The sequence below is a fragment of the Hyaena hyaena genome, unplaced genomic scaffold, assembly GCF_003009895.1.
Source record: "Hyaena hyaena isolate Hyena2069 unplaced genomic scaffold, ASM300989v1 scaffold_26, whole genome shotgun sequence".
Taxonomy (NCBI): domain Eukaryota; kingdom Metazoa; phylum Chordata; class Mammalia; order Carnivora; family Hyaenidae; genus Hyaena; species Hyaena hyaena.
In genome coordinates, this window is record NW_024080658.1 from 1,497,197 (window position 1) to 1,519,767 (window position 22,571).

General features: G+C 39.7%; 1 protein-coding gene across 1 annotated transcript in view; it reads right to left on the reverse strand.

Annotated features, from left to right (window-relative positions):
* Positions 1-22,571, reverse strand: part of COL14A1 (collagen type XIV alpha 1 chain) — a 203,988-nt gene that overhangs the window by 115,770 nt on the left and 65,647 nt on the right. Inside the window, exons 14-20 of the mRNA XM_039227241.1 lie at positions 15,125-15,251; positions 13,371-13,510; positions 12,743-12,875; positions 11,376-11,435; positions 9,446-9,588; positions 3,710-3,839; positions 138-260 (exon numbers count right to left, since the gene is read on the reverse strand). Coding sequence (XP_039083172.1) covers positions 138-260; positions 3,710-3,839; positions 9,446-9,588; positions 11,376-11,435; positions 12,743-12,875; positions 13,371-13,510; positions 15,125-15,251 — 856 coding nt within the window. The remainder of the gene's footprint in view (positions 1-137; positions 261-3,709; positions 3,840-9,445; positions 9,589-11,375; positions 11,436-12,742; positions 12,876-13,370; positions 13,511-15,124; positions 15,252-22,571) is intronic.

Consider the following 22,571-nt stretch of genomic DNA (forward strand, 5'->3'; position numbering starts at 1 on the left):
CTCTCTCTCTCTCTGCCCCTTCCCTGTTCATGCATGTGCTCTCACTTTCTCTCTCTCAAAATAAATAAACCTTTAAGAAAGAAATCATTTTAGAGGCCTAATCATGGTCACAATATTTTTAAAACAACATTACTTACCGCTAACAGGTTTGTAGACAATTCTATAGCCCTTTACAGGGGAAGATGGAGGATCCCACGTAATGCGCAACCTGTTATACCATTCTTCTGAGACTCGTAGGTTTTGGGGACCAGAGGGTGGCACTAAGCAGAGAAAAGGAAAAACAGTGATTTAGGGTGGTTTCCAGTTTTACAAACTACACTCTTAACAAAATCTAAGCTATCTTCCCATAATGTTAAAGTATTTACAAGTAAAAATGCACTATAACATACAGTGAAACACTTTGAAGAGTCAGTCTGTGGTTGTTTTGAAAATGAAATGTATAGGAAATAATTGCTCTTTTGATGAAACACGTTGATCTGAAGATCAGTTGATCATTCAAGGTCATTCTGGTTCCTTTTTGTTCAGTTTATTTTGAGTAAAGCTGAACAGAATAGTGTTTATTAAAAGTTTCTGTCTACATACCACTCTGTTCCACTATCAAAGTTTATCTGTATAACAATATTAAGGGTGCTCACACCATGGTAATGATGGTAATTCTAGGAGGTAGATTCTGGTAATTTTTTTTTTCTTGCTTTCCTCTTCATATGGTTTGAAACATTTCATATTGTTTGAAATTTTATATTATTGTTTACCAATTTTCTATCACAACATTAAGCCATTTATATAAAGAACCTTTATAAACCATTGTGCATACTGACATATACTATCGTTACCATTTTTGTTATTGTTGATAGAATGTAGTTGTGTTGACCACTGTTTAAAATAAGGAGACCATCCACTAATACTTCAAAATAATTTTACTACATAGATTTTGTTACATGTGGTAGTATCTCTGCAATGAGATTTAGGTCATATTTCTATAGTAAAAGTCTTTAAATGTTTTTTCCGTGAGTGTATACATGTTTATCATGGAAGCCTTTTACATACTATGCTTATTTTTAACTTGTGAAAGTTAAAAGTAGATCTTTGAGCCCAGGTCAGCAGCAGTTAGATGGAGCCCCTTGACCTCCCCATCACTTCCCTTTCCCACCCTTCCCTACAGTGGCAGGGTTTATAGTAACTTTATAGAACATTCAAGTGTCAAAAATAATCCCAAACCAACTCAGAACAGCAGAATTCACTCTGTTTATTTTAAACCATTCTTGGGGCACCTGGCTGGCTCAGTCAGTTAAACATCTGACTCTTGATTTCAGCTCAGGTCATGATCTCACAGTTCCTGAGATTGAGCCTCACATCAGGCTCTGCACTTGGTGGTACGGAGCCTGCTTAGGATTCTCTCTCTCTGTCCCTTCCCTGCTCATGCTCTCTCTCAAGATAAATGAACTTTTTAAAAAAGCATTTAAAAAATAAATAAAAAGCAAGCCATTCTCGCTTGCTTTTTTTCTTCTCATAATAACCCAGATTTAAGACAAAGACAAACATACAGTATAGGTGCTCCATACTGTATACTACTTGATTTTCTTCTTTAATTGTTGTTTAAGTCTTTGGTTACCAAATATTTATGTAGCAGCAAATACCAAAATACGCTCAAAGTTTTAATGTGTAGATCAAGATCAAGATGCCAGCGTACTGGGAAAAGTGGAAGAAGAGCTTGGTGTTCTCCCAACGCTCTGCTCTTCCCCTTTTCTTCCACATGACACCAGAGGAAATAACTGTAGCAGCTCTCGGGGCTCCTAATACTCTGCGTGATCTCTAACAAAATGTGCAAGTTTGGTGAGAGTCTGGGTGTTGATACTCACAGCATGGGCACCAGGAAGAGGGAGAGGGGTCAGGACTGTTAACTAAGGAAGTAAGTCAGGAGTCAGGACTTGGGGCTGCAGCTATGGAATGTTAACGACTTGTACACTTACTTGAAAATTCCACACTTAAGTACCCAAGTACGGAACTCAGCCCTTGCTCCTCATCACCCTTGACCATCTGGTAATTGTGGCATATTAAAAATGGGTGCATGGTTTTAACCCTCCCCACATTGAGTGGTAGAGGCTATGGCCCTCCCTTTGAATCTGGGTGAGCTCTATGACCCCATCACCCAACAGACTACAGCAGAAATAACACTATTCCAGTTCCAAGCATAGCCCTTAGTTGTCCCGACAGTTTCCGCTTTCCAACTGTTGGAACTCTTGCTCTTAGAGTCCTGAGTCAGCACGTCAGAAGCATGACTATCTAGCTGGAAAGAGTGCATGGAGAGGCTCCGACCCAACATGGGGACAGAGAGAGAGGCTCAGCTGAGTCCAGCCTTCTAGGCATCCCCACCCACATGCCAGACACGTGGGTAAAGCCGTCTTGGATGCCCTAGACCAACCCAGCTGCCAGGTGACCTTAATCACCTGCATACCCTGCAGGGCAGAAGAATCTCCCAACAAGCCCTGCCTAATTTCCTGACCTATGAACACACACAATACAATAAAATGGTTCCTATTTTAAGCCACTAGATTTGGGGTAGTTCATGCAAGTACAGATAACCACACGGTAATGAAGACAACTAAGACTCTGTGGTGCTTTGACCAAGCGTCTGCTCCTTGGTGCATGCTCCTGGTTTGATCATCAGGGCCAATTCACCCCAAACATTGAGAGGTGCCCCCTCCGTGCCACACAGTACCGGAGGAGCTTTGCACAAAGAGGCAAACAATACGGATGAGGTCCTGGGCTCTCGTGATGCTGCTTCTGAGGAAGGAAGAAGGCGATGAACAAATACATGAGTACATAAGAAAATATCAGATGGTAATTAGTGCCATATAATAACAACAACACAGTGACCAAAAAACAGGGTGATGGCACAGAGAGTGGGAGCTACTTTGCATGGAGTGGTCGGCAAAGTCTGAGGCGGCAGCTTGGAGCTGGAGGCAAAATACCAAGAAAAAGCCAGAAAGGCATATATCTGGGAAAGGATATTCTGTATGGCAGGAACAGCTAGTACATCTGTCCTAAGGCGGGGACATGCTTAACTGTGAAGAGCAGGGAAGGAGGGATGGCTGGGGGCACCTGTTCGCAGGTGAGATTAAGGATATCAGCAGGGTCCAGGTCATAGAGGGTCTTGTAGGGCCGTGGGAGGGATGTTGGATTTTATCCTGAGTACCGTGGGAGGCCACTGGGAGGCTTGAAACAGGCCTGACATGAGATAATTTATATTTTGAAAAGTTTCTTGGGCTGCAGGGAGGAGAATAAAGGATCCAAGAGCGTAAGCAAGAAGCCTCCCCAGGAGGCTGGTGCACTCATTTCAGTGACAGAGAGTGAGGCGTGGATCAGGGCGGAGCAGACAGACGAAGACAAAGAGGACTGGTCTGCAGAACACATTGTGGAGAATCAACAGGACTTTGTGTTGAATCAGATGCTGGAGAGGAAGACATAGTTGTTTCTTAAATCTTAGCTTTATGCACAAGAAGACGTAAGCCCAGAGCAGCTAGCTCACCTCGCCCAAAGCTACACAGCTTCCCCAGGTGGAGACAGGATTCAGATACGGATTTCCTGTCTCCCAATCTCTTTTGCTCTTCTCACCACACTACACTGTGGCTTTCAAGGCACACTGCAGAGGATGAGCATTTTCAATTAATTAGCCAGCTAGTATGCACATGGAGAAAGCTTCACTCACAGGTTTTTCCAGGGGCAGAGACGCTGACGCCTTCTCCATCATCATAGATGGGAGTGACCGTGACCTTGTACTCAGTATTGGGAAGCAGAGGCTTCAGAAGGAGATTGTTCTGGTTTCCAGACACCATCACCTGAACAGAAAAGAAAAGAGGCATGGTCTCACTTAAGACCTTTGTTCCTGTCGGTCAGCTAATGGAGCAGGACTACTACGAGGGACTTTGAAATCATAGAAGCAAGGCGATGTGCTTGGATAGTGATGAGAAAAATTAGCACGCATGCAAAAGCATCACTCTCTGAAATTCCCCTCTCAGCAGCACTCAGCTTAGAACCTTTAATGCAGGTTTAACTTTAAAGAGTGTAGGCTCTGAGGAACAGTCTACTCACAGCTTTTCAGCGTTTGTAAAGAATCCAGAAGTGAGAATAATCATTGCTTCGGAAAGTGGGTGTTTATAGCTCAGGAGTGTCCATTGTCTAACCCAGCCTGCTTATCATTCTTTATTCTACTTAAGTATCCTCTTGAAAATTCAGCCTTCCGTTCTTTACCCTTTCAGAGATAATCTACTCCTAGCATCTTAGAAAAGACTGAAAGCTAGCCAAGAATGACAGATTAACCACACATTAAATCCAAGTTTTCCAGAGAGAAACAGATTTACCACTACCACTCAAAAATGTGGCGAGTTTCTTTTTTTTGAAAGGAGATGTCTTCCTCAGTCTGAAATCACCATCACTCTACCTCTCAAGGCTGCAAAAACTGAAAGGTGGTGATGAGGTCCACACCATGGTGTTAAGCACCACGTGGCTCGGCGGTGCAAATTCTGTCATCCCTAAAAGAACATATGGACCAGGGAAGCCACATGTTCTCCATGTTAAAACCACAACACTTTCTGCCTCTGCCTAGCAGTCAGATGCTGGCACACCTCTGGGCCATTTAAGGAATTTAATCATGGCTGGAAAAATGCTAAGTAAGATCTAAGAACTGACCCAACCACGTTAAAAGAAGTCATAAGATTAGGACAGCTGGAGATGCTTTTTGATTCAAGGGCTGGGTAAAATGCCAGCAGGCAAAGGGCTGTGCTGTCTACTTCTGGATGAGGGAAGAGACCTATAAATCATGGAATAAGCCCTCAGAAGCCTCAAGTTGAACCCAGAAGCAGCTGTTGCTAAGATACTGCTAAGCTCTAAAAGCAATTTTCTAAACTATATTGTTAAAAAGAAGTCTGCATTAGGTGATTTTATCTTGAATTAGTATGATTTTACTGCTTATATGAAAGGGGCACCAAAATGCACCACAGGGGTGTGTTTGTGTGGATCCGGGAGGGAGATGTTTTAAGAAGAGCTCTGCTTTATAATGAGTTCGATACCCCTGGTGTTGAAGACAGGCAAGGGAAGAACAGTGGCTGCCCAGACTTGCATTTTACCCCATCAATGTAGCTTCTTCCAGGGTGTTCCTTATAAATATAACTCCTTCGGAGTACAGAGCCAGGGCCTTCGGTCCAGACTGTCTGTTTTGCAAACCACCCATGTTGATACTTCTTCAATAAGGTCATCACTCAAGCCGAGAAATACACGAGCTTGGAACCTATCACGTTTACACTGTGGAATTCTGAAAAGTGGTAGGGCCATTTTGGAGGAATCCCTGAGCTCGCCAGGAAATAGTTGCTGTGGTTTACAGGAACAGCCATCATTGACCTGGCAATTATTATGCGCCAGGTGCTACCCTAGGAATTTTAGTACAGTAAGTCACTTACTCTTCACCACAAACAACCCTTTCAGGTAAAAGAGGAACATTGCGTTAACTTTATATATGGGGAAACTGAGGCCCACCCAGCCTGTGAGTAAAGAAGCCATAGTGAAATCCCGGATATCTGGTCTGAGCCTTGCTTTAACGGCTGCACTCTGCTCTGCGTTTGAACCTTTTTACCCAATGATACTCATTTCCAAGAAAAAAATGTAAATGTCCTCTTGGGAATGCAAAGTTCCTTCTACTTGGCTTCTGCTTGTTTGCACAAAGCAGGGTAAAGATGGACTCTTACTAAAAACAGATGCCATAGATCATTGCAGATGGTGGTTTTGTTTAGAAAACAATTCTATAAAAGATGTTTCTGGTTAAATGAGATGCAAATCTAACCAGTGAACTTTCACGTTTTAAGTTTTTTATTTTAGAAATGGAATGTCGGGTCTGGCTCCATGTTGCCCAAAGCTGTTCAAGGCAGCCTGGATCCCATCAGTAGCAATAGGGTTCCTTGCATCTCATTGTGTTCCCATGTTATAAAGTTCTATATCTAAATAGTGATTCTCCTGATGTCTGTGGAAGAGGACTAGGTAGAGTTGGTGCTGCTATTTTAATTACAATCTACTGAAGACTAATATTTTTATAAAATATAATAAAACAAAATTCCTAGAAAAAACTGATTCTGTTCTTAGATGTTGCAGCAATGCCAAACTGATATAAATGTTTCTAAAAGCTTAATATTAATATCCAAATTGTATTGTAAGAGACAGAACCACATTCTGAGTATATGTGGTCTGCAACATTCCTTGCAACTCAGAACTCAGGTCATGGTTATGAATGTTGACATGCGGGCTCTAGAAAAGTCTGCAATCCTGATCAGCCTTTCACAAATAAAGAAGTATGAGACTTTCAGGCCCTGACAACAAATTCAGGGCAAATTCATTGCCATTCCACCGTATTTCAGAGCAGAGTTAGAAGTCAGTCCTTACAAAATACTGGACAGGTAGTTTTACCTCCTAATAGTTCAAAATCTTTTTTATTGGAAAGATTTGGTAGATTTAATTGTGCTTAGAAAATATATTAATACTTCACTTACTCACTTGGAAAAGAAAGTTGAATTCTTCTTGTTTTACATGTATTGAAGCTTTACTTTGGTTTACAAATGTTATACATTCCTTTGATCCATCATTTCCTGAAACAAATCTAATTAGCTTTTATAGTTAAGGAAAATTTGGAAAGATGGTAAGAGGCATTTCTCTCATCTGGACATATCTTTTTCTCACTTTTATAATGGGCTTCAGCTACCTTCCTTTCCCTGCCACGCATTATTATTTCAAGGTATTCATTTGGTGGGCATTCAAGGCCCATGGATTTTGATAGAGATCTATAACTGCTAGCTCTGCTTTTGTTTGATAATCTAAGTCTAGATGCACCCACTTTCTGTCTCCAATAATAATATACTTGTATAGAAGGAACATTTCCTGAAACACCGAGATATAAATTCTCAATTAATCCTCATCTGGGTCCCTGAAAATATGCCTGTAAATTAAGTGTGCACAAATTCAATTTGAGTGGAAAAAGGCATGATATTTAAGAAATTCTACAGTACTTCCTTCTGTTTAGCAAAAACATTTCTACACAGTAGATAATCACTACCAAATTTATCAACAGTTTTCATTTTTATGAAGGGTTTGCTTAACTAGGGCACATGGGTGTTTCAAACTTTTGATCTTTTTTTTTTCCTGCATGTAGGTGTCCAAGTGTTTCAAAATAAACAGTGTGAAATGAAAGAAACTAGCAAAATTATCTAGAGACAACCCAAAGTAAATATTATTATTATTTTACCTTGCATAACTTACAAGTGCATGCATGAGATTAAATTGTTACTCTTTCCAAATTAGCACGAATAATTTAGCCAGACGTTCAATGTGTTTCTTGGAAAGAGTAGAAACAAAAAATAAAAAACAAACTTTTATTCTGGGAAGTTTTTAAGGGTCTTCATTTTTAGGAACTACATTGATATACGGGACAGAAACGGAAAATAAAACATCTAAATTATGTCCCGAGTTACCATTGTTAGGTAAAATTTTATTTTGAATTTTTCAATCATGGGTCATTTGAAGTGTATGACCCGGGTGAATTTATAACACGATTTATTTTGTTTAAGTGTCCATTAACTTTCTAAAAGCACTCCCAGACCAATTTCATGGACATTCTGGCTATTCACAGTGGATGTGTGTATCTTCAGTATTATCACTGTGTTCCGTAAATAATTTCTCTATCAGCCTGAAATTAAGTACTTTGCTGAGAGAATTTTGGGCTCAAATAATTGTTTATGTACTTTCCACCAAAGACTATGTAAGTATGGAGGAGGAAGGAAGGACAATAATGTTATTCTTGAGCAATAATGAATTTGGAGATACCTTTCCTAGAATATCTCAAAATAATGCACCAGAGGGCAAGAAATGCAAGCAATGAGGCTGACTAGAGCATATTCCATGATGAAAAAGAAAAATCTCATTTTGATGAAAACTGGAGTTATCTGGTGTGATGGGAAGCATGTCTTGTAAACAATTTCAGGTTCTTGAGTAAAAGGAATGATATGGTATAAAGTAAGAAGATTAAAGGGGGCACCTGGGTGGTGCAGTCATTTAAGACTCCAAATTCAGCTCAGGTTCATGAGTTCAAGTCCCATGTTGGGCTCTGTGTTGACAGTTCAGAGCCTGGAGCCTGCCTAGGATTCTGTCTCTGACTCTCTCTCCCTCTCTCTCTCTCTGCCCCTCCTCCATTCATGCTCTGTCTGGCTGGCTGGCTGTCTCTCTCTCTCAAAAATAAATAAAATATTTAGAAAGTACAGGAAGGCCACAACTAAAAGTGTACCCAGGTTTCTAATGTAGAAAACCAAATTAGATGAAACAAAGAAAACTCAGCATATAAAAATCCAAATCCCCTAAGGGAGATAATTCATATTTAAGAATAAGTTAGAAATTACTATAAAGATGCTCAAAATGAGTTGATGTCAGTGAAAAATGTAAATATGTGTTAATGGATGCTATTTTATTAGGAACACTTCAACTACATAAAGATCACCTTTCATGCATGTTTTGCTTAGAAACTTGGAATCATATATATATAGTTTATTGATATATATAGTTTATATAATTATTATATATGGTTGATCTTGAACAACATGGGGGTTATGGCTGGAGACCCTCCTGCACAGTCCAAAATCTGTTTATAACTTTTGATTCCCCAAGAACTTAACTACCAATAGCCTTCTGTTAACCGGAAGCCTTATCAATAACATAGACACATATTTTTTGTATGTTATGTATATTATATATACATACATACTATATTCTTGCTTTAAAGTAAGCTAGAGAAAATAAAATGTTATTGAGAACATCACAAGGAGTTCAAGCCCCTGTTGGGCTGGCACCCACAGTGCAGAGCCTGCCTGAGATTCTCCCCCTCTCCCCTCCCCCCTGCCCAGCTCACTCATATGCACCTGTGCACACACACACTCTCTCTCAAAATAAGCAAATAAACTGAAAAAAATTTTCTAAAAAAATAATATCGGAAGGAAGAGAAAATACACACAGTACTACATTCATCAAAAAAAATCCACATGTAAGTGGATCTGTGTGATTCAAGCCCATGTTGTTCAAGGGTGAAGCATATATACATAGAGACAAGTGTACAATGGACCCAACTTTGGTCCTTTATCAAATCATAAAGGCAGTAGAAGCAGCATAGGAAACAAGGTTCAGCAGCTTTACCGATTGAAGTAAGTTGTATGCGGAGCAAGTTTTAGGGATAGAAAGGTCATTGAGAAACCAGTAGTTAAGTTTGGATTAACAGAAAACATTAGTTTCTGGAGATGGCAGAGTCACCAGTAAATAAGCAGTAAAGCTTGCGCTGATCTCTGGAGAGAGCCTCGTTAGGTCTGTTAGTGAGGAAACTGGGTAGTTTCTAGCCAGCCGTATGCATACAGACCGTTCCTACCACTTCTTCTGCGTGGTCCCCTTGAGCAGTCAGGTAGGTCACCCTGAACTGCTGCACACTGCTGTCTGAAATGTCCCATTTTACCCGCAGGCTGGAAGTGGTCTCATCATCTACAACCAGGTTTCTGATTCCTGTCCGGAAAACTGGAATAAGCACAACCAAGGATTAAAGAACTTTTAACCCATCATCTTCTAAAATGAGCTCCAGACACCATTTGTGGGCATGGCAACAAATATCACTTAATGTATTTCTCTAATGTAGAACCATATGAAGAACAACTCAGCTTCAGTGGTTAATTGGGGGCCATCATACCTCCTGGTAGCAAACAGAAATGAGTTTGGGGGCACCTGGGTGGCTCAGTCAGTTAAGCGTCTGAATTTGGCTCAGGTCATGAATCTGCAGTTGATGAGTTCAAGCCCTTCATCGGGCTCTGTGCTAACAGCTCAGAGCCTGGAGCCTACCTCTGATTCTCTCTCTTTCTCTGCCCCTCCCTTGCTCGTACTCTGTCTCTCTCTCTCTCTCTCAAAAATAAATGAACATTTAAAAAAAAGTGAGTTTGAAAGATGCTTACAAGGTGAAACTATGGGCCCCCCAACTATCAGCTCTGTATATAGCCAGTGACGGGAACAGCCCTTAGAGTAGGGAAGCCTACAGGACAGCATCCCCATGAAAACTTCCCACCAGTGCTCCGCTGGAGAAGCAGAAATGGGGGTCCAGATGTGGTCAGCCTCAGTGTATGATCTGCCATCCAATATACATCCTATTCACCTGTTCCCCCATTTCTATTTCGACACTCATCACTCAAAGCATGCATCTCTCACCATGACTGCCTCTACCCACTCAGCCCACATACACATTACCCTTTCTCTTATATCTGACCAAAAAACTCCTTCACCTGTGTTCTCTGACACATTCCTTCTCATCTCCCCAGATGCTGGATTTCTCATTTATCCCATCTGACTTCCTGTCATTCTATCCAGCTCCCGTGACTCTTTCTTCTCTTCATTCATTCATTCATTCAGCAAACATTCATTGAGCTTTTCCTGTATGTCAGATCATGTTAGGCCTTGGGATACACAGTGATTAACACTTGATAAAAATACTAAAAATGTCACAGATGAGGCAGGACACTTGGTGGGAAAAACTGGAGAAGGGTACCAGGCAGTGGGAATGGGAAACAATGTCTCACCTTCAGAGGGCTAGGAGTTCTAGAAGGCAGAAGGAAGTGAGAGAGCTTGAAAAATATGGTAGAGTCCAAGAAGAAAAGCAGAAGGATCTTGGATGTTATGATAAAGAGATTTGGGGGCACTGTGATAAAGAAGGGCTCAATAAAGATTAACTGGAGAATGAATGAATCAGTGAATGAATGAATGGGCAATGGAGAGCCACTGAAGGGTTTTAGGTAGGGAAATTAATGGTACAATCAAATTTGTATTTTACTTAGTTGACTTTGATGGCTAGCTGAAAGGTGTACTATACTGTCAGGGGGAAAGTTAAGTTAAAGGAGAAAACAGCTGAGATAGAAAGTCCATTAGACAAGTCAAGTCTCCATTACCCACAGAAATGTAAGGATGCCATGATGTGAGTAATTCTCAAAAGACAGCAGTAGAAGTCACTGAGATCAAGGGAAGGGACAGACTCTTGGTGCTCGCTGTGCGAACATCTGAAAGACTAAATAGGAACCCAAAACAAAGATGGAAAAGGTAAGAGAGATGGAATAGTGAGGTCAGAAGACTCATTAGCATTTAGGGCTAAGAAGAGGTTGAGAGGTTCTGAGAGGGGTAAAATTTGAACGGGCATAATAAAAATAATAATATAAACATATAACATAATATATAATAATATAAAATCAATAAAACTGGGATAATGTCACTTCCATTTAAATCAAACTTTTCTTATGGAAAAATGGGCTTCTTCTATTTGTCCTTACCTGTCGTCACAGGTCTGGTGGGGACAATGGTTGTAGCTGGTTCTGTCCAAATACCATCAACTAAAAAAATATGCATTACTTTAAAATTCAGTAATAATAGTAATGACACATTTTTAGAGCATTTTATACTTTTCAAGGAAAATTTTACCTATGTTATCTCACTTGTTTCTTCCCACCACCTTGGACTATGGTTGCAAAAATGGAGACATGAGCTGTAAATAAGGCAGACATGGTATCTATTCTGCTGATAAGGAAGCTAAAACCCAAAGCAGTAATGCTTCTAATCACAGATACTATTCTTCATATAAGTATTTGAATTACACATATAAAACTGTGAAACCTCCCAGTTACTGTGAAATAGGGCATAACCATGGTAATTAAGGGAAAACAAACAGTGCTGAAAATCAAGTTGTGGGAGGGATTTCAAACAAAACCACCAAGAAGGAAAATAAGCACATTTTCTACTTCTCGTATTCACCCTGGGCAACCAGTGGAATGGAGCAGTTGTGTGGTTCTCCACCTAGAGCTCCTCTTCGGGGTCAACACACTCACCACCAGCTTCAGAAATACTGGCTGCCAATGGCTCAGAGCTCTGGGAACTGCCTCATCTGAGGTCACAGGCTCTGGCGGGGAATGGCCTACCTCCAGTGACTGGGGATCCAAAGGCTCACCCCCTTTGACTCAGTTTGGACAAATTGGGAGGGTCATCCCAGGTCCAGAACTCCTAGTAGAATTAGCCAAAGGCTCAGTTTTAGCTTCTCCCTGTTCCTCATCCTGACATTCTTACTTCCTTACAGATGTATCTCCCAATTACACTCTCCAATTAACCTTCTGGATGCAATTTGCTGTTTCAGAATCTGATTCCAGGGAACCCAATCAAAGAAAATTTAATATGTGGTTAATACCTCATATTTTAAAAATGAAGAAGGGATGAATGAATCAGCAAGTGAATTTCATACAAGATTGTTGGAACCAACATTGACTTGGGAAATTCCAAAAGCTCTTGGACATGCTTGCCCTAGCTTTATTTGTTCACTCATTGATTCATTTATAAATTATTTTATCCATCCCTCCATCCATTCAATAAGTGTTTATTACACAGTCAAAATATAACAAGTACTGGGCTCATTACTGGGGATATAATGGAGAACAAGACAGATATGGCTTCTGCCTTTATGGTGATAATGGTTAAGATTCTACTACACTTCACATATTGGTTTCATGAAAGATGAAGATACTGGAAGACTTCTAGGGGACACAGAGAAATGGAAGCCTCTGTAGCCCAGGATGAGGTGGATGGGAAAGGACCTGGTAGGCGGGTGGGTATGAGAATTGATGAAGTCCATCTCAGTCAGACCAAGACTTACGTGTGGTCCCTACAGCAGTCACCACCTCACTCTCACTTCCATCATCCAGCACAGCCAACAATGAGACTTCATATTCAGTGCCGGGCTCCAGGCCTTCAATAACATATGAGTCTTGGTCTTCTTTTAGGACAACCTGAAAAGCATTTATTTGGTGCTCAGTAACTGGATTTACTTGAATATCAGAGATGAAAGTTAATAAAAAAATAATAAAAAGGAAAAATGTCATCCTAAACATAAACAAGAAACAACTAAGCACAAAGAACTCCAGGGCCATTGAATTCAGCTTTAAAGTCAAACCAGAGACTTCTTTCCTTTCAATTCCCTCAACAAAAAAGCTATTAATGTAAAAGTGCCATTTGAAGTTTTATTCAAAGTCATTTATGAAAGTCAAAAAATCTGAAAATATATAAAATATAGAACTAAATTATTTTAATCTTAGAAATGCCATTTTAATCTTAGAAAAATCGTATAATTTGACATTTCTGTAACTCCATGCCAGGCAAAATACTAATTACTTCTGGGATTCTCAATCTCTTTTAAAGTGAAGATCAAGACCAACGCAGCAGTGGGTATTCACTTCCAGGGAAAATGCTCCAGATTACTTTTCAGTCTGTTTCAGACAACTCACTTCTTCAGTCTTCCCTCCGTAGACTGGAATCCACATCAACTTGTGTTGCCCTTCATCAGCCGAGAGGGGATGCCAGGTCACTCTGAAACTATCTGTTGTCACCTCATCAATTTCCAAGTATTGCTGGGCTGGAACTTCCTCTGTGAGCCAAGGAAGGACACTTTGTCAGGGAATGGAGAAGGCAAGAAAGCCAAACTCAAGCAGCTCCCAGGACCACAAGAAGAAAAGAACCTCTGAGGAACCTCTAGCATTAAGAAAGTACACGGTAGCCAAGCAAGCATCACCCATCAGTCTGGTGTGGACTTAAGTTTCTTGTGCCAGCATTTACCCACAGTATAATTAGGAAGACCATGGACACAGCACATTTTTTAAGTCTTCCACTAATTTCCAGAACTTTTAGATTCTCTGACTCTTTTCACTAATTATTAAAAAAAAAAAAAATGAGTGCTGTATTCATTATTTTCCAAAGACTTTATTTTCTTAGTATGTTGAGGAAATTAACAAATTGGTGCCTTTGAGGCCTGAGAAATGTCCCTTTTAGTTTTATTTGCTTTCATGCCTAAATCATGAACTAGTGACAAGTTAAAGAAGAAACTTCATTCTTTTAATCTTATACATGTGGGTGCTATCAGAAGTGAAATATGATTCATCAGACCTTCCAGTTTCACACTTCTGGGATGGACAGCTAGAGCACAATATCTAACCATTGTCAGTCATTTTGATTTCTACTGTCTGAAATCAGAGAGTTTACTTATTTTTAAAAAAAATTTTTAGAGTTTATTTATTTGAGACAAACAGAGACAGCATAAGCAGGGGAAGGGCAGAAAGGGAAAGGGAGAGAGAGAAGTCCAACCAGGCTCTCCCTGATGCAGGGCTCAAACTCATAAAACCATGTGATTGTGACCGGAGCTGAAATTAAGAGTCAGACATTCAACTGAGCCACCCAAGTGCCTCTGAAAGCAGAGATTTTAAACCTCCTTCACAGGATACCAGGAAAGTCCCAACTGGAATTAGCCCTCAGGAGACTGTGTGGTCTTACTGAACTTCTTTCAGTGAAAATTATTTCTCAATAGGGTATATTTCTTATGCCCCCAAAATAGCTTCTTATCTCCTCAGTAGAGCACTCAGCTATCTTCCAAGTGTAATCAGCGTTAGGCTCAGAAAGCAAACAACAGAACTGTTGCCACCAAGAGTCAAAAAAGTTTTATATTTATTGACTACATGGTATATATGGAAAAGGAAAATTATGCAGTCGTGACTTTTTTTTTTATTTTAGTATTTAAAAGATCCCATATTGTTGCATCAATATTTCAGGCTGCATGAAAATACACTATTGGCTGTAGATTGATGATTTAGGTTAAATAGTATGAAACTGTCCTTTCTGCAGGTCACAACATTATTGAGTACCAGCAATTCTGGAAGTTCAACTTAATATACACACATGAAAATAGAAGCTGTGAAATTTTCAGTTCCATAAAGCAAAAGAAATGGTGTGAGATTAGGAAGAGAGCAGTACATACATTCACTTAACTGGGCTCTTTGGAATTTAGATGATCTTTCCTCTTTTTCCCCTGCTTTGATAGAAATAATTAGGCAGTACACATTCTAGTCACCTAATTGTTAGTTTTGGTTAACAAGAATACAATGTAAACAAATATTAAAATGCAATCTCTTCAAAACCACAATTAAAGAAGATGCTCCACCTTCTGGTTTCTATACACTCTTTGAAACTTTCAAACCATGATAAGGCTTACCTGTGTTAAAAATTCCAGTCAGAGGCTCTGACTGCCCTTCGTCATAGATAGAGAAAATGGCGACTGTGTACTCCGTGAGTGGCGTCAAGCCCTTCAGAGGAAACGTAGTAACAGGGTCGACTTCAACCTGCAAAAGAGAGAAGTCATAATAACTATACAAGATATGCTCTAGATACAGGAAGTATGGGCATTTTATTATTGTCTGTAGTTTATTTGGCTTAGCGGCTGAGCTCTAAATACTTCAAAACTATTACTGAATTATATAAACGACTTCTATATTACACATTTTTAAACTTCACCTTTAAATAGATTACCTCTCAGTTAATTCTCAGGATGTCTTTGCAACCAATATTATGTCCACCCATTAAAGACACAGAAAGGAAAGTGAACACAGTCAATAGTGCTACTAGAAATAAATCTAATGTGTCCAGCCTAATCTGCTAGGGAAAGCCAGTTTTTGGCTTCACTGCCTGGGCTCTGCTGACCTGTGACTAAGTAATACACCATAATTTCTGTATGAGTTGCACAGATGAGCAGCCATGCAGGGGATATTCATACAAAGATAATAATAAATACGTGAAATATGCCTTTATCTTTACGTCACAGAGAGACATATTGGGAAAGATATGTACCAATCTCTTTAGAAGGCATAAGGGATGAAGCCCTAGGATAAAAGCCAAGGGTACAGGTAAAGGAAGGATTAGGAATAGGAACAGCAAAGAATGAAGAAAGAAATCATAAAGTACGAAGAAATGGAAGAAGGATCTAGAACACAGAGCCCTGACCAAAACCATCCTCGACTAAGAGAAAAAATAGATATGGCTTTATCACTGAAAGGTTGGATCTTGGGCTTCTGAGCTATGTTGCGCTGGGGGCATATTACAGACCAAGTAAGTGGTGCCCCACTTAAAGCACTTTCTATACATTCTCTCATTTAACCCTTATAAAACTCCTATAAGAGAGGTACTTACAATAAGATGCTCTAGCTATAAAGATATTCTGGGGAACTGAAGAAATGAGTCTACTTAACTGAGAGCAGACTCTGCCAAAAAAGGATCCCCCTTAAAATGTTTTCAAGAGACATTCAGAGCAACTGTCAGTGAGATCTGTCAGTGAGATCTGTTTTTATGATATTATCGATGACTGACTTTGACAGTGCCTGAGGTTAAGGAGAAAGTGACTAAGCTTACTGTATGGATTTGTTCATACCAGTCAACGTGACCTTTATCAAAATCTAAAATGAGTCATTCTCCTACTTAAAACCTTGGAAGGCTACCTATTGCCTTCCAGACCAAAACCTAGTATCCTACAATGACCTCCTTGGCTTTGCATTATCTGGAGCAGTGATCCTTTTTCTTGCCATAGTTCCAATATCCTCCATGAATACAGATGCAAAAATCCTCAACAAGATACTTACAAATCAAATTAAACAGATAAAAAGAATTATCCACCACGATCAAGTGGGATTCATTCCTGGGTTACAGGGCTGGTTCAATATTCACAAATCAATCAATGTGATACATCACATCAACAAAAGAAAAGATAAAAAACCATATGATCCTGTCGATAGATGCAGCAAAAGCATTTGACAAAATACAGCATCCCTTCTTAATCAAGACTCTAGAGAAAGTCGGGATAGAAGGAACCTACTTCAACATCATAAAAGCCATTGCTGAGAAGCCTTCAGCTAACATCATCCTCAAGAGGGAAAAGCTGAGAGCTTTCCCCCTGAGATCAAGAACACGACAGGGATGTCCACCCTCACCACTGCTGTTTAACATAGTGCTGGAAGTCCTAGCATCAGCCATCAGACAACAAAAGGAAATCAAAGGCATCAGAATTGGCAAAGAGGAAGTCAAACTTTGGTTTTTCGCAGATGACATGATACTCTACATAGAAAACCCGACAGACTCCACCAGAAGCCTACTGGAACTGGTCCATGAATTCAGCAAGTTGCAGGGTACAAAATCAACGTACAGAAATCGGTTGCATTTTTATACACCAACAATGAAACAACAGAAAGAGAAATCAAGAAACTGATCCCATTCACAATTGCACCAAAAACCATAAAATACCTAGGAATAAACCTAACCAAAGATATATGAAATCTGTATGATGAAAACTATAGAAAACTTATGAAGGAAATTGACGAAAACACAAAGAAATGGAAAAACATTGCATGCTCATGGATCGAAAGAATATTGTTAAAATGTCATTACTACCCAAAGCAATCTACACATTCAATGCAATCCCAATCAAAATTGCACCAGCATTCTTCTCAAAGCTAGAATAAACTATCCTAAAATGTGTATGGAACCACAAAAGACCCCGAATAGCTAAAGTAATACTGAAGAAGAAAACCAAAATGGGAGGCATCACAATCCCAAACTTTAGCCTCTACTACAAAGTTGTAAATATCAAGACAGTATGGTATTGGCACAAAAACAGACACATAGACCAATGGAATAGAATAAAGAACTCAGAATTGGACCCACAAACGTATGGCCAACTAATCTTTGACAAAGCAGGGAAGAGTATCCAATGGAAAAAAAGACAGCCTCTTTAACAGATGGTGCTGGGAAAACTGAACAGCAACATGCAGAAGAATGAAACTAGATCACTTTCTTTTTCTTGCCACAGTTCTTTTTTTTTTTAATTCATTTATTTTTGAGAGAGAGAGAGCACTCATGAGCAGGGGGAGAGGCAGAGAGAGAGAGGTAGAGAATCCCAAGCAGGCTCTGCTGCTGTCAACAAAGAGCCCAATGTGGGGATGGATCACACAAGCACTGCTTGGATCACTCCCCCAAGCAGCTGAGCCACCCAAGCACCCTTCTTGCCGTAGTTCTGATCACCTGCTGAACCCCAGTCACACTGACTTGTCAAGTCGATGTCCATGTCTTTCCCACCTCAGGGCCTTTGCATTCACAATTCATTCTGTCTGGGACTCTCTCTCCCTAACTCTTTTCAAAACTAGACTTATGGGGCACCTGGGTGGCTTAGTTGGTTAAGCGTCCGACTTTCGCTTAGGTCATGATCTCACGGTTCATGGGTTCNGGAGCCTGTTTCAGTCTGTGACTCCCTCTCTCTCTGACCCTCCCCTGCTCACGCTGTCTCTCTCTCTCCTAGAAATAAATAAAACATTAAAAAAAATTAAAAAAAAAAACTAGACTTATGTCACCTCTCAGGACTGTGCTTAACTTTGACCTCCTCACAGGGGGGTTTCTCTTTCCACGTATCTCATAGGGTTGTCCCCTAACACTATCCTTTTTTGTTTCCTCTCCAGTACCAAACACAGCTTGAAATTATTTCATATTCTATGTACTTAATGTATTTTCTCCTGCATTGAGTGTAGGAGTTCACTTCTTCAGTACTGCATGTTTAATTATATATGTTTTTGAATGCATAGAGGAAGCACCAAATCTCCTTTTTTAGGAGAGATAATAGAGGGCTCATCTGAACAAAGAAGCAATCCAGAAACCATATGCATCGCTAAGAAATCAACCACAGGTCAAATAAGGGAGTGTCAGCCCTGGGGGAGGAGCTTCCATTTTCACCCAATTGGAGCCCTGAGCCACTCTGCTAGAGACGCCAAGTTCCCAGCCTTCTCAGCTACCCCAGCTGAGACACCAGACAAAGGAGTGAAGTCATCTTGGAAGGTCTGGCCCAGTCAAGCTCCCACATGAATGTGCAAGAGTCACCTCAGCTGACACTACACTACAAGGAGCAGCAAGACCAAGCTGTCCTTGCTGAGCTCTGCCCAGGTTACACAATCATGCCTTGTTATTTTCAGCGGGGGTGTTAGTTACATAGCAGGAGTCAACTGAAAATATGGATTATCTTCTTCTGAGTCTGGGCCCGATAATATTATAGGTCATCCTGAGCATTTTGTGTTTACTTTGGATTGGATATTGTCTGTATGGTTCACATGCATTAGTTCACTTAATCTTTAGCCCAAAACCTTGTAGTGTAGCTAATCATTATGTTTAGTTTGAAGATGGTAAACATGAGATTCTGAAAAGTTAAGGAACTTGCCCAACAGAAAAGCAGCCAGTACCTAGTACTCCAACAAAAATGTTTTAGACTCTAAAGCCTATGCGTGTAAACACTATTTACCGTGTGGCTTCATTACCTCAACTCACAGAAAAGACAATCTATATTTAAAATAATATGAGTTCAAGACATGTTCTTCTAAATTATATTTGCATATTGCTTCTGTTGTTTTGGATTATAATAGCTAGTTTAGAGGTGCCTGGGTGGCTCAGTGGCTAAGCATCCGACTTGGGCTCAGGTCATGGTCTTGCAGTACATGGGTTCAAGCCCTGCACTGGTCACTGTGCTGACAGCTCAAAGCCTGGAGCCTGCTTTGCATTCTGTGTCTCCCTCTCTCTCTGCCCTCCCCTGCTCACACTTTGTCTCTCTCTGAAAAATAAATAACCATTAAAAAAATTTTTTTAAATAAGAGCTGAGCCTACTGAGCACTTACAATGTGCCAAGAACTTCACATTCATTGTCTTACTTAGCTTCCTCCTCCCCCCACCAAACCCTGGATATTCATAATAACTATTTTCCAAACAAGGAATAGGAGGCCCAGTGATCTTTAACTAGTTTTCCAGATGTAAAACTATTAACTGGGAAGGATACTTATGCTTTGACCTCTTAAGTCTCAAATCTATGACCAATAGCAATTTAGTAAGGATATCAGACATCCACATAGTTAAATATAAAGCTTCTTAGGTATACCAAGAGATGAAAAGGGAAAAAGTGTATACACACACACACACACACACACACACACACACAGTTTTGGCCCTTTATATATCCATTTATATATATATATATATAAAAGCATATATATGTAACTATATACCTTTTAAATATATATGTTTCCACGTATATCTTTGTATCTGTTGGAAAGATCTATTTTATTCATTAAAGAATTTTATTTGACTCTAAACATATTTTATACATTAACTATTGATTATTTGACCAAATGAAAACTGTAAGGTGTCATATATTTTTGTTAGTTATGTTTTAGACTAAGTTCTGGAACTGATTCTCTTGGTAGAACTTTCAAGATGTAGAAGAATTTGGGAAAATGATAACAACTGACCATGATCTCACAGTTATGCAACTATTTTTGAAAAATTTTCAAACAGTCTGGCCTAAAAGCTTAATTTCAGCCTAATTCTGGGAGGGATGAAGATAGAGTTCCTGATGAGGAACGGGGGACTGGGTTCCGCTCTGGGCTCTGTTGTTGAGTCATTGCTGTCGGGAACTGGACTTGCCTCGGAGTCTAAAAACTGGTCTTTCATTTATAAAACTCAAATGGCAGCACTTTAGTTTTCCATCATGCTTGTATATTTCCCCAAATCCTCTCCTAGCACTTGCTACCTGAGGTGGCTCTGCCTTCTGTATGACATGTTTTCAGCATGTTTTCTCTAAGGATTGCACGAGGGGGCTCTTTGAACAGTGGCTGGCTCAACATGTATGGCCACCATCGCCATCATCACCATCATCATCACCACCACCATCATCATCATCATCACCAACATTTGGGTGCTCTGTTTCATTTTTCTTCCCTGGTCTCCAAGCAACTGGGGAGACAGGTAATGCAGAAAGGATAGAGAGGAAGAAAAAGGAAGTGAAGGAAGGAAGTTGGGAGGAACAGGAGGTAAAGCACAGAAATATAACATGTAAGAGCTCACAGTCAATTGCATGTTATACAGAAGTAGATTTTATTTGGGACATTTTAAAGTTCCTTTCAGAATGTTTTAGAAATTTCCTAAAACATTGTAAAATATTGTAGCATTACCAATAAATAAAAGCTTTAATAAAACTTAAAGCAAAATACAGCACGGATACTTACCCTTAAAATCATATACTAGGCAAATTAGTAATATTACAGGTTAGGCAAAGTAATATTACACGTAAACAAAATACATTTGTCAAGCAATAACTAATCTCTATTGTATGGTTAAGAGTTAAGAAATAAGAACATACACACACATATACACAAATACACACACATACCAGTCAAAAAGAAAATGTTACAAAACCACACATTGTTTATGCATTTTACTCAAACGTTTTCTCAGATTTTTATTCATAGTCCATTTTCTCATGTTTTAAATTCAGTTTTACCAAATACAGTTTTCTAGTTTTCCAGCACAATGCAAATTAGAAATAGCAAGTGCCAAAGGCATCTCCAAGATCGAAAAACCATACAAAAAATCATTTGTAGCTCTCGACAAATGAATCTGGGGTCATTCTTCATTAAGTCAAATAACTAAAATATCATAAGAGGCCACAACAGCTATATATTGTTTAAATGGATGTTAAGTAGATTTCTTGTGCTGATCGTTTCACAATATATACAAATATAAAATATAAGCAAATGTGCAGTGTTGTCCATTCAGTACCCAATGTCCTGTTTGAGGGGCCATTCTGCAAACTACTGCTTGGATTTAATTGTAGGAGACAGTTTGTCTCTGCAAATGAAAATAGTTTCTTTATTTGGTCAGAAAATAGAAGTGATGTAATCTAGCGAACTTCACCCTTGATCTTAACTTCTTGGACCAAGCTGAGGAAAAAATAATAATAACTCTGCTATCTATCCTTTTAAAATATATTCCCAAGGAAAGAATTCATGAAGAATATTAGTCACTGAGTATAAGATACTGTATCTTCATGAGTTTTAATAAGTTCTGTTATTTCAAATCATCTTCCTACACAAAACTTGAATCCTTCAGTTTTGAATTTAGCTCATATGATTTGCATCTTTCAGATGCTAGTTTACTCAACAGCAGAGAAATACGCTGGATAATACGGTCATTATTCTCATTTATATCATCTAGGAAGACACCTACTTCCTCACCTCCTTCCACAGAGGCAGACTATATACTTCAAAGATGGCCACATCAACATACGTCTCCCTTCCCTCCTGCCTCCCACCAGAGGTGGGGCCTATGTTCCTCCCCATGTTGAATCCATGTCGAGATTTGTGAGATCTCCTACCAGTAGAGTGTGGCAGAGGTGACAGCTGCCACCTAGCATATGTTTGCGTTTGCTCTCTCTCTCTCTCTCCTGTCTGTCTGTCTCTTTGAACGCATGTCTAGGGACTCCTGAGCAAACATGTAAAAAGTCTAGTTCCTCTAAAGCTGCCATGCTGGAGGGATCATATGAAGAGTCTATTTAGAGGTACAGAGAGCTGCTCTGGCTCCCAGCTGACCCAGTCTTCCCAGACCAGGCACCAGACAAATGAATGAAGGAGCCATTATGATGACACCAGATCCAGCCACTCTCTGGCTCCCATCTCATGAATGACCCGAAACCAGAACTACATGTCCAAGTAGTTGACACACTAATACCTGACACATAGAAACCATGAGAGAAAATAAACAATTAGTATTTTTTTAAGCCACTATAGTTTTGGGATAATTGGTTCTGC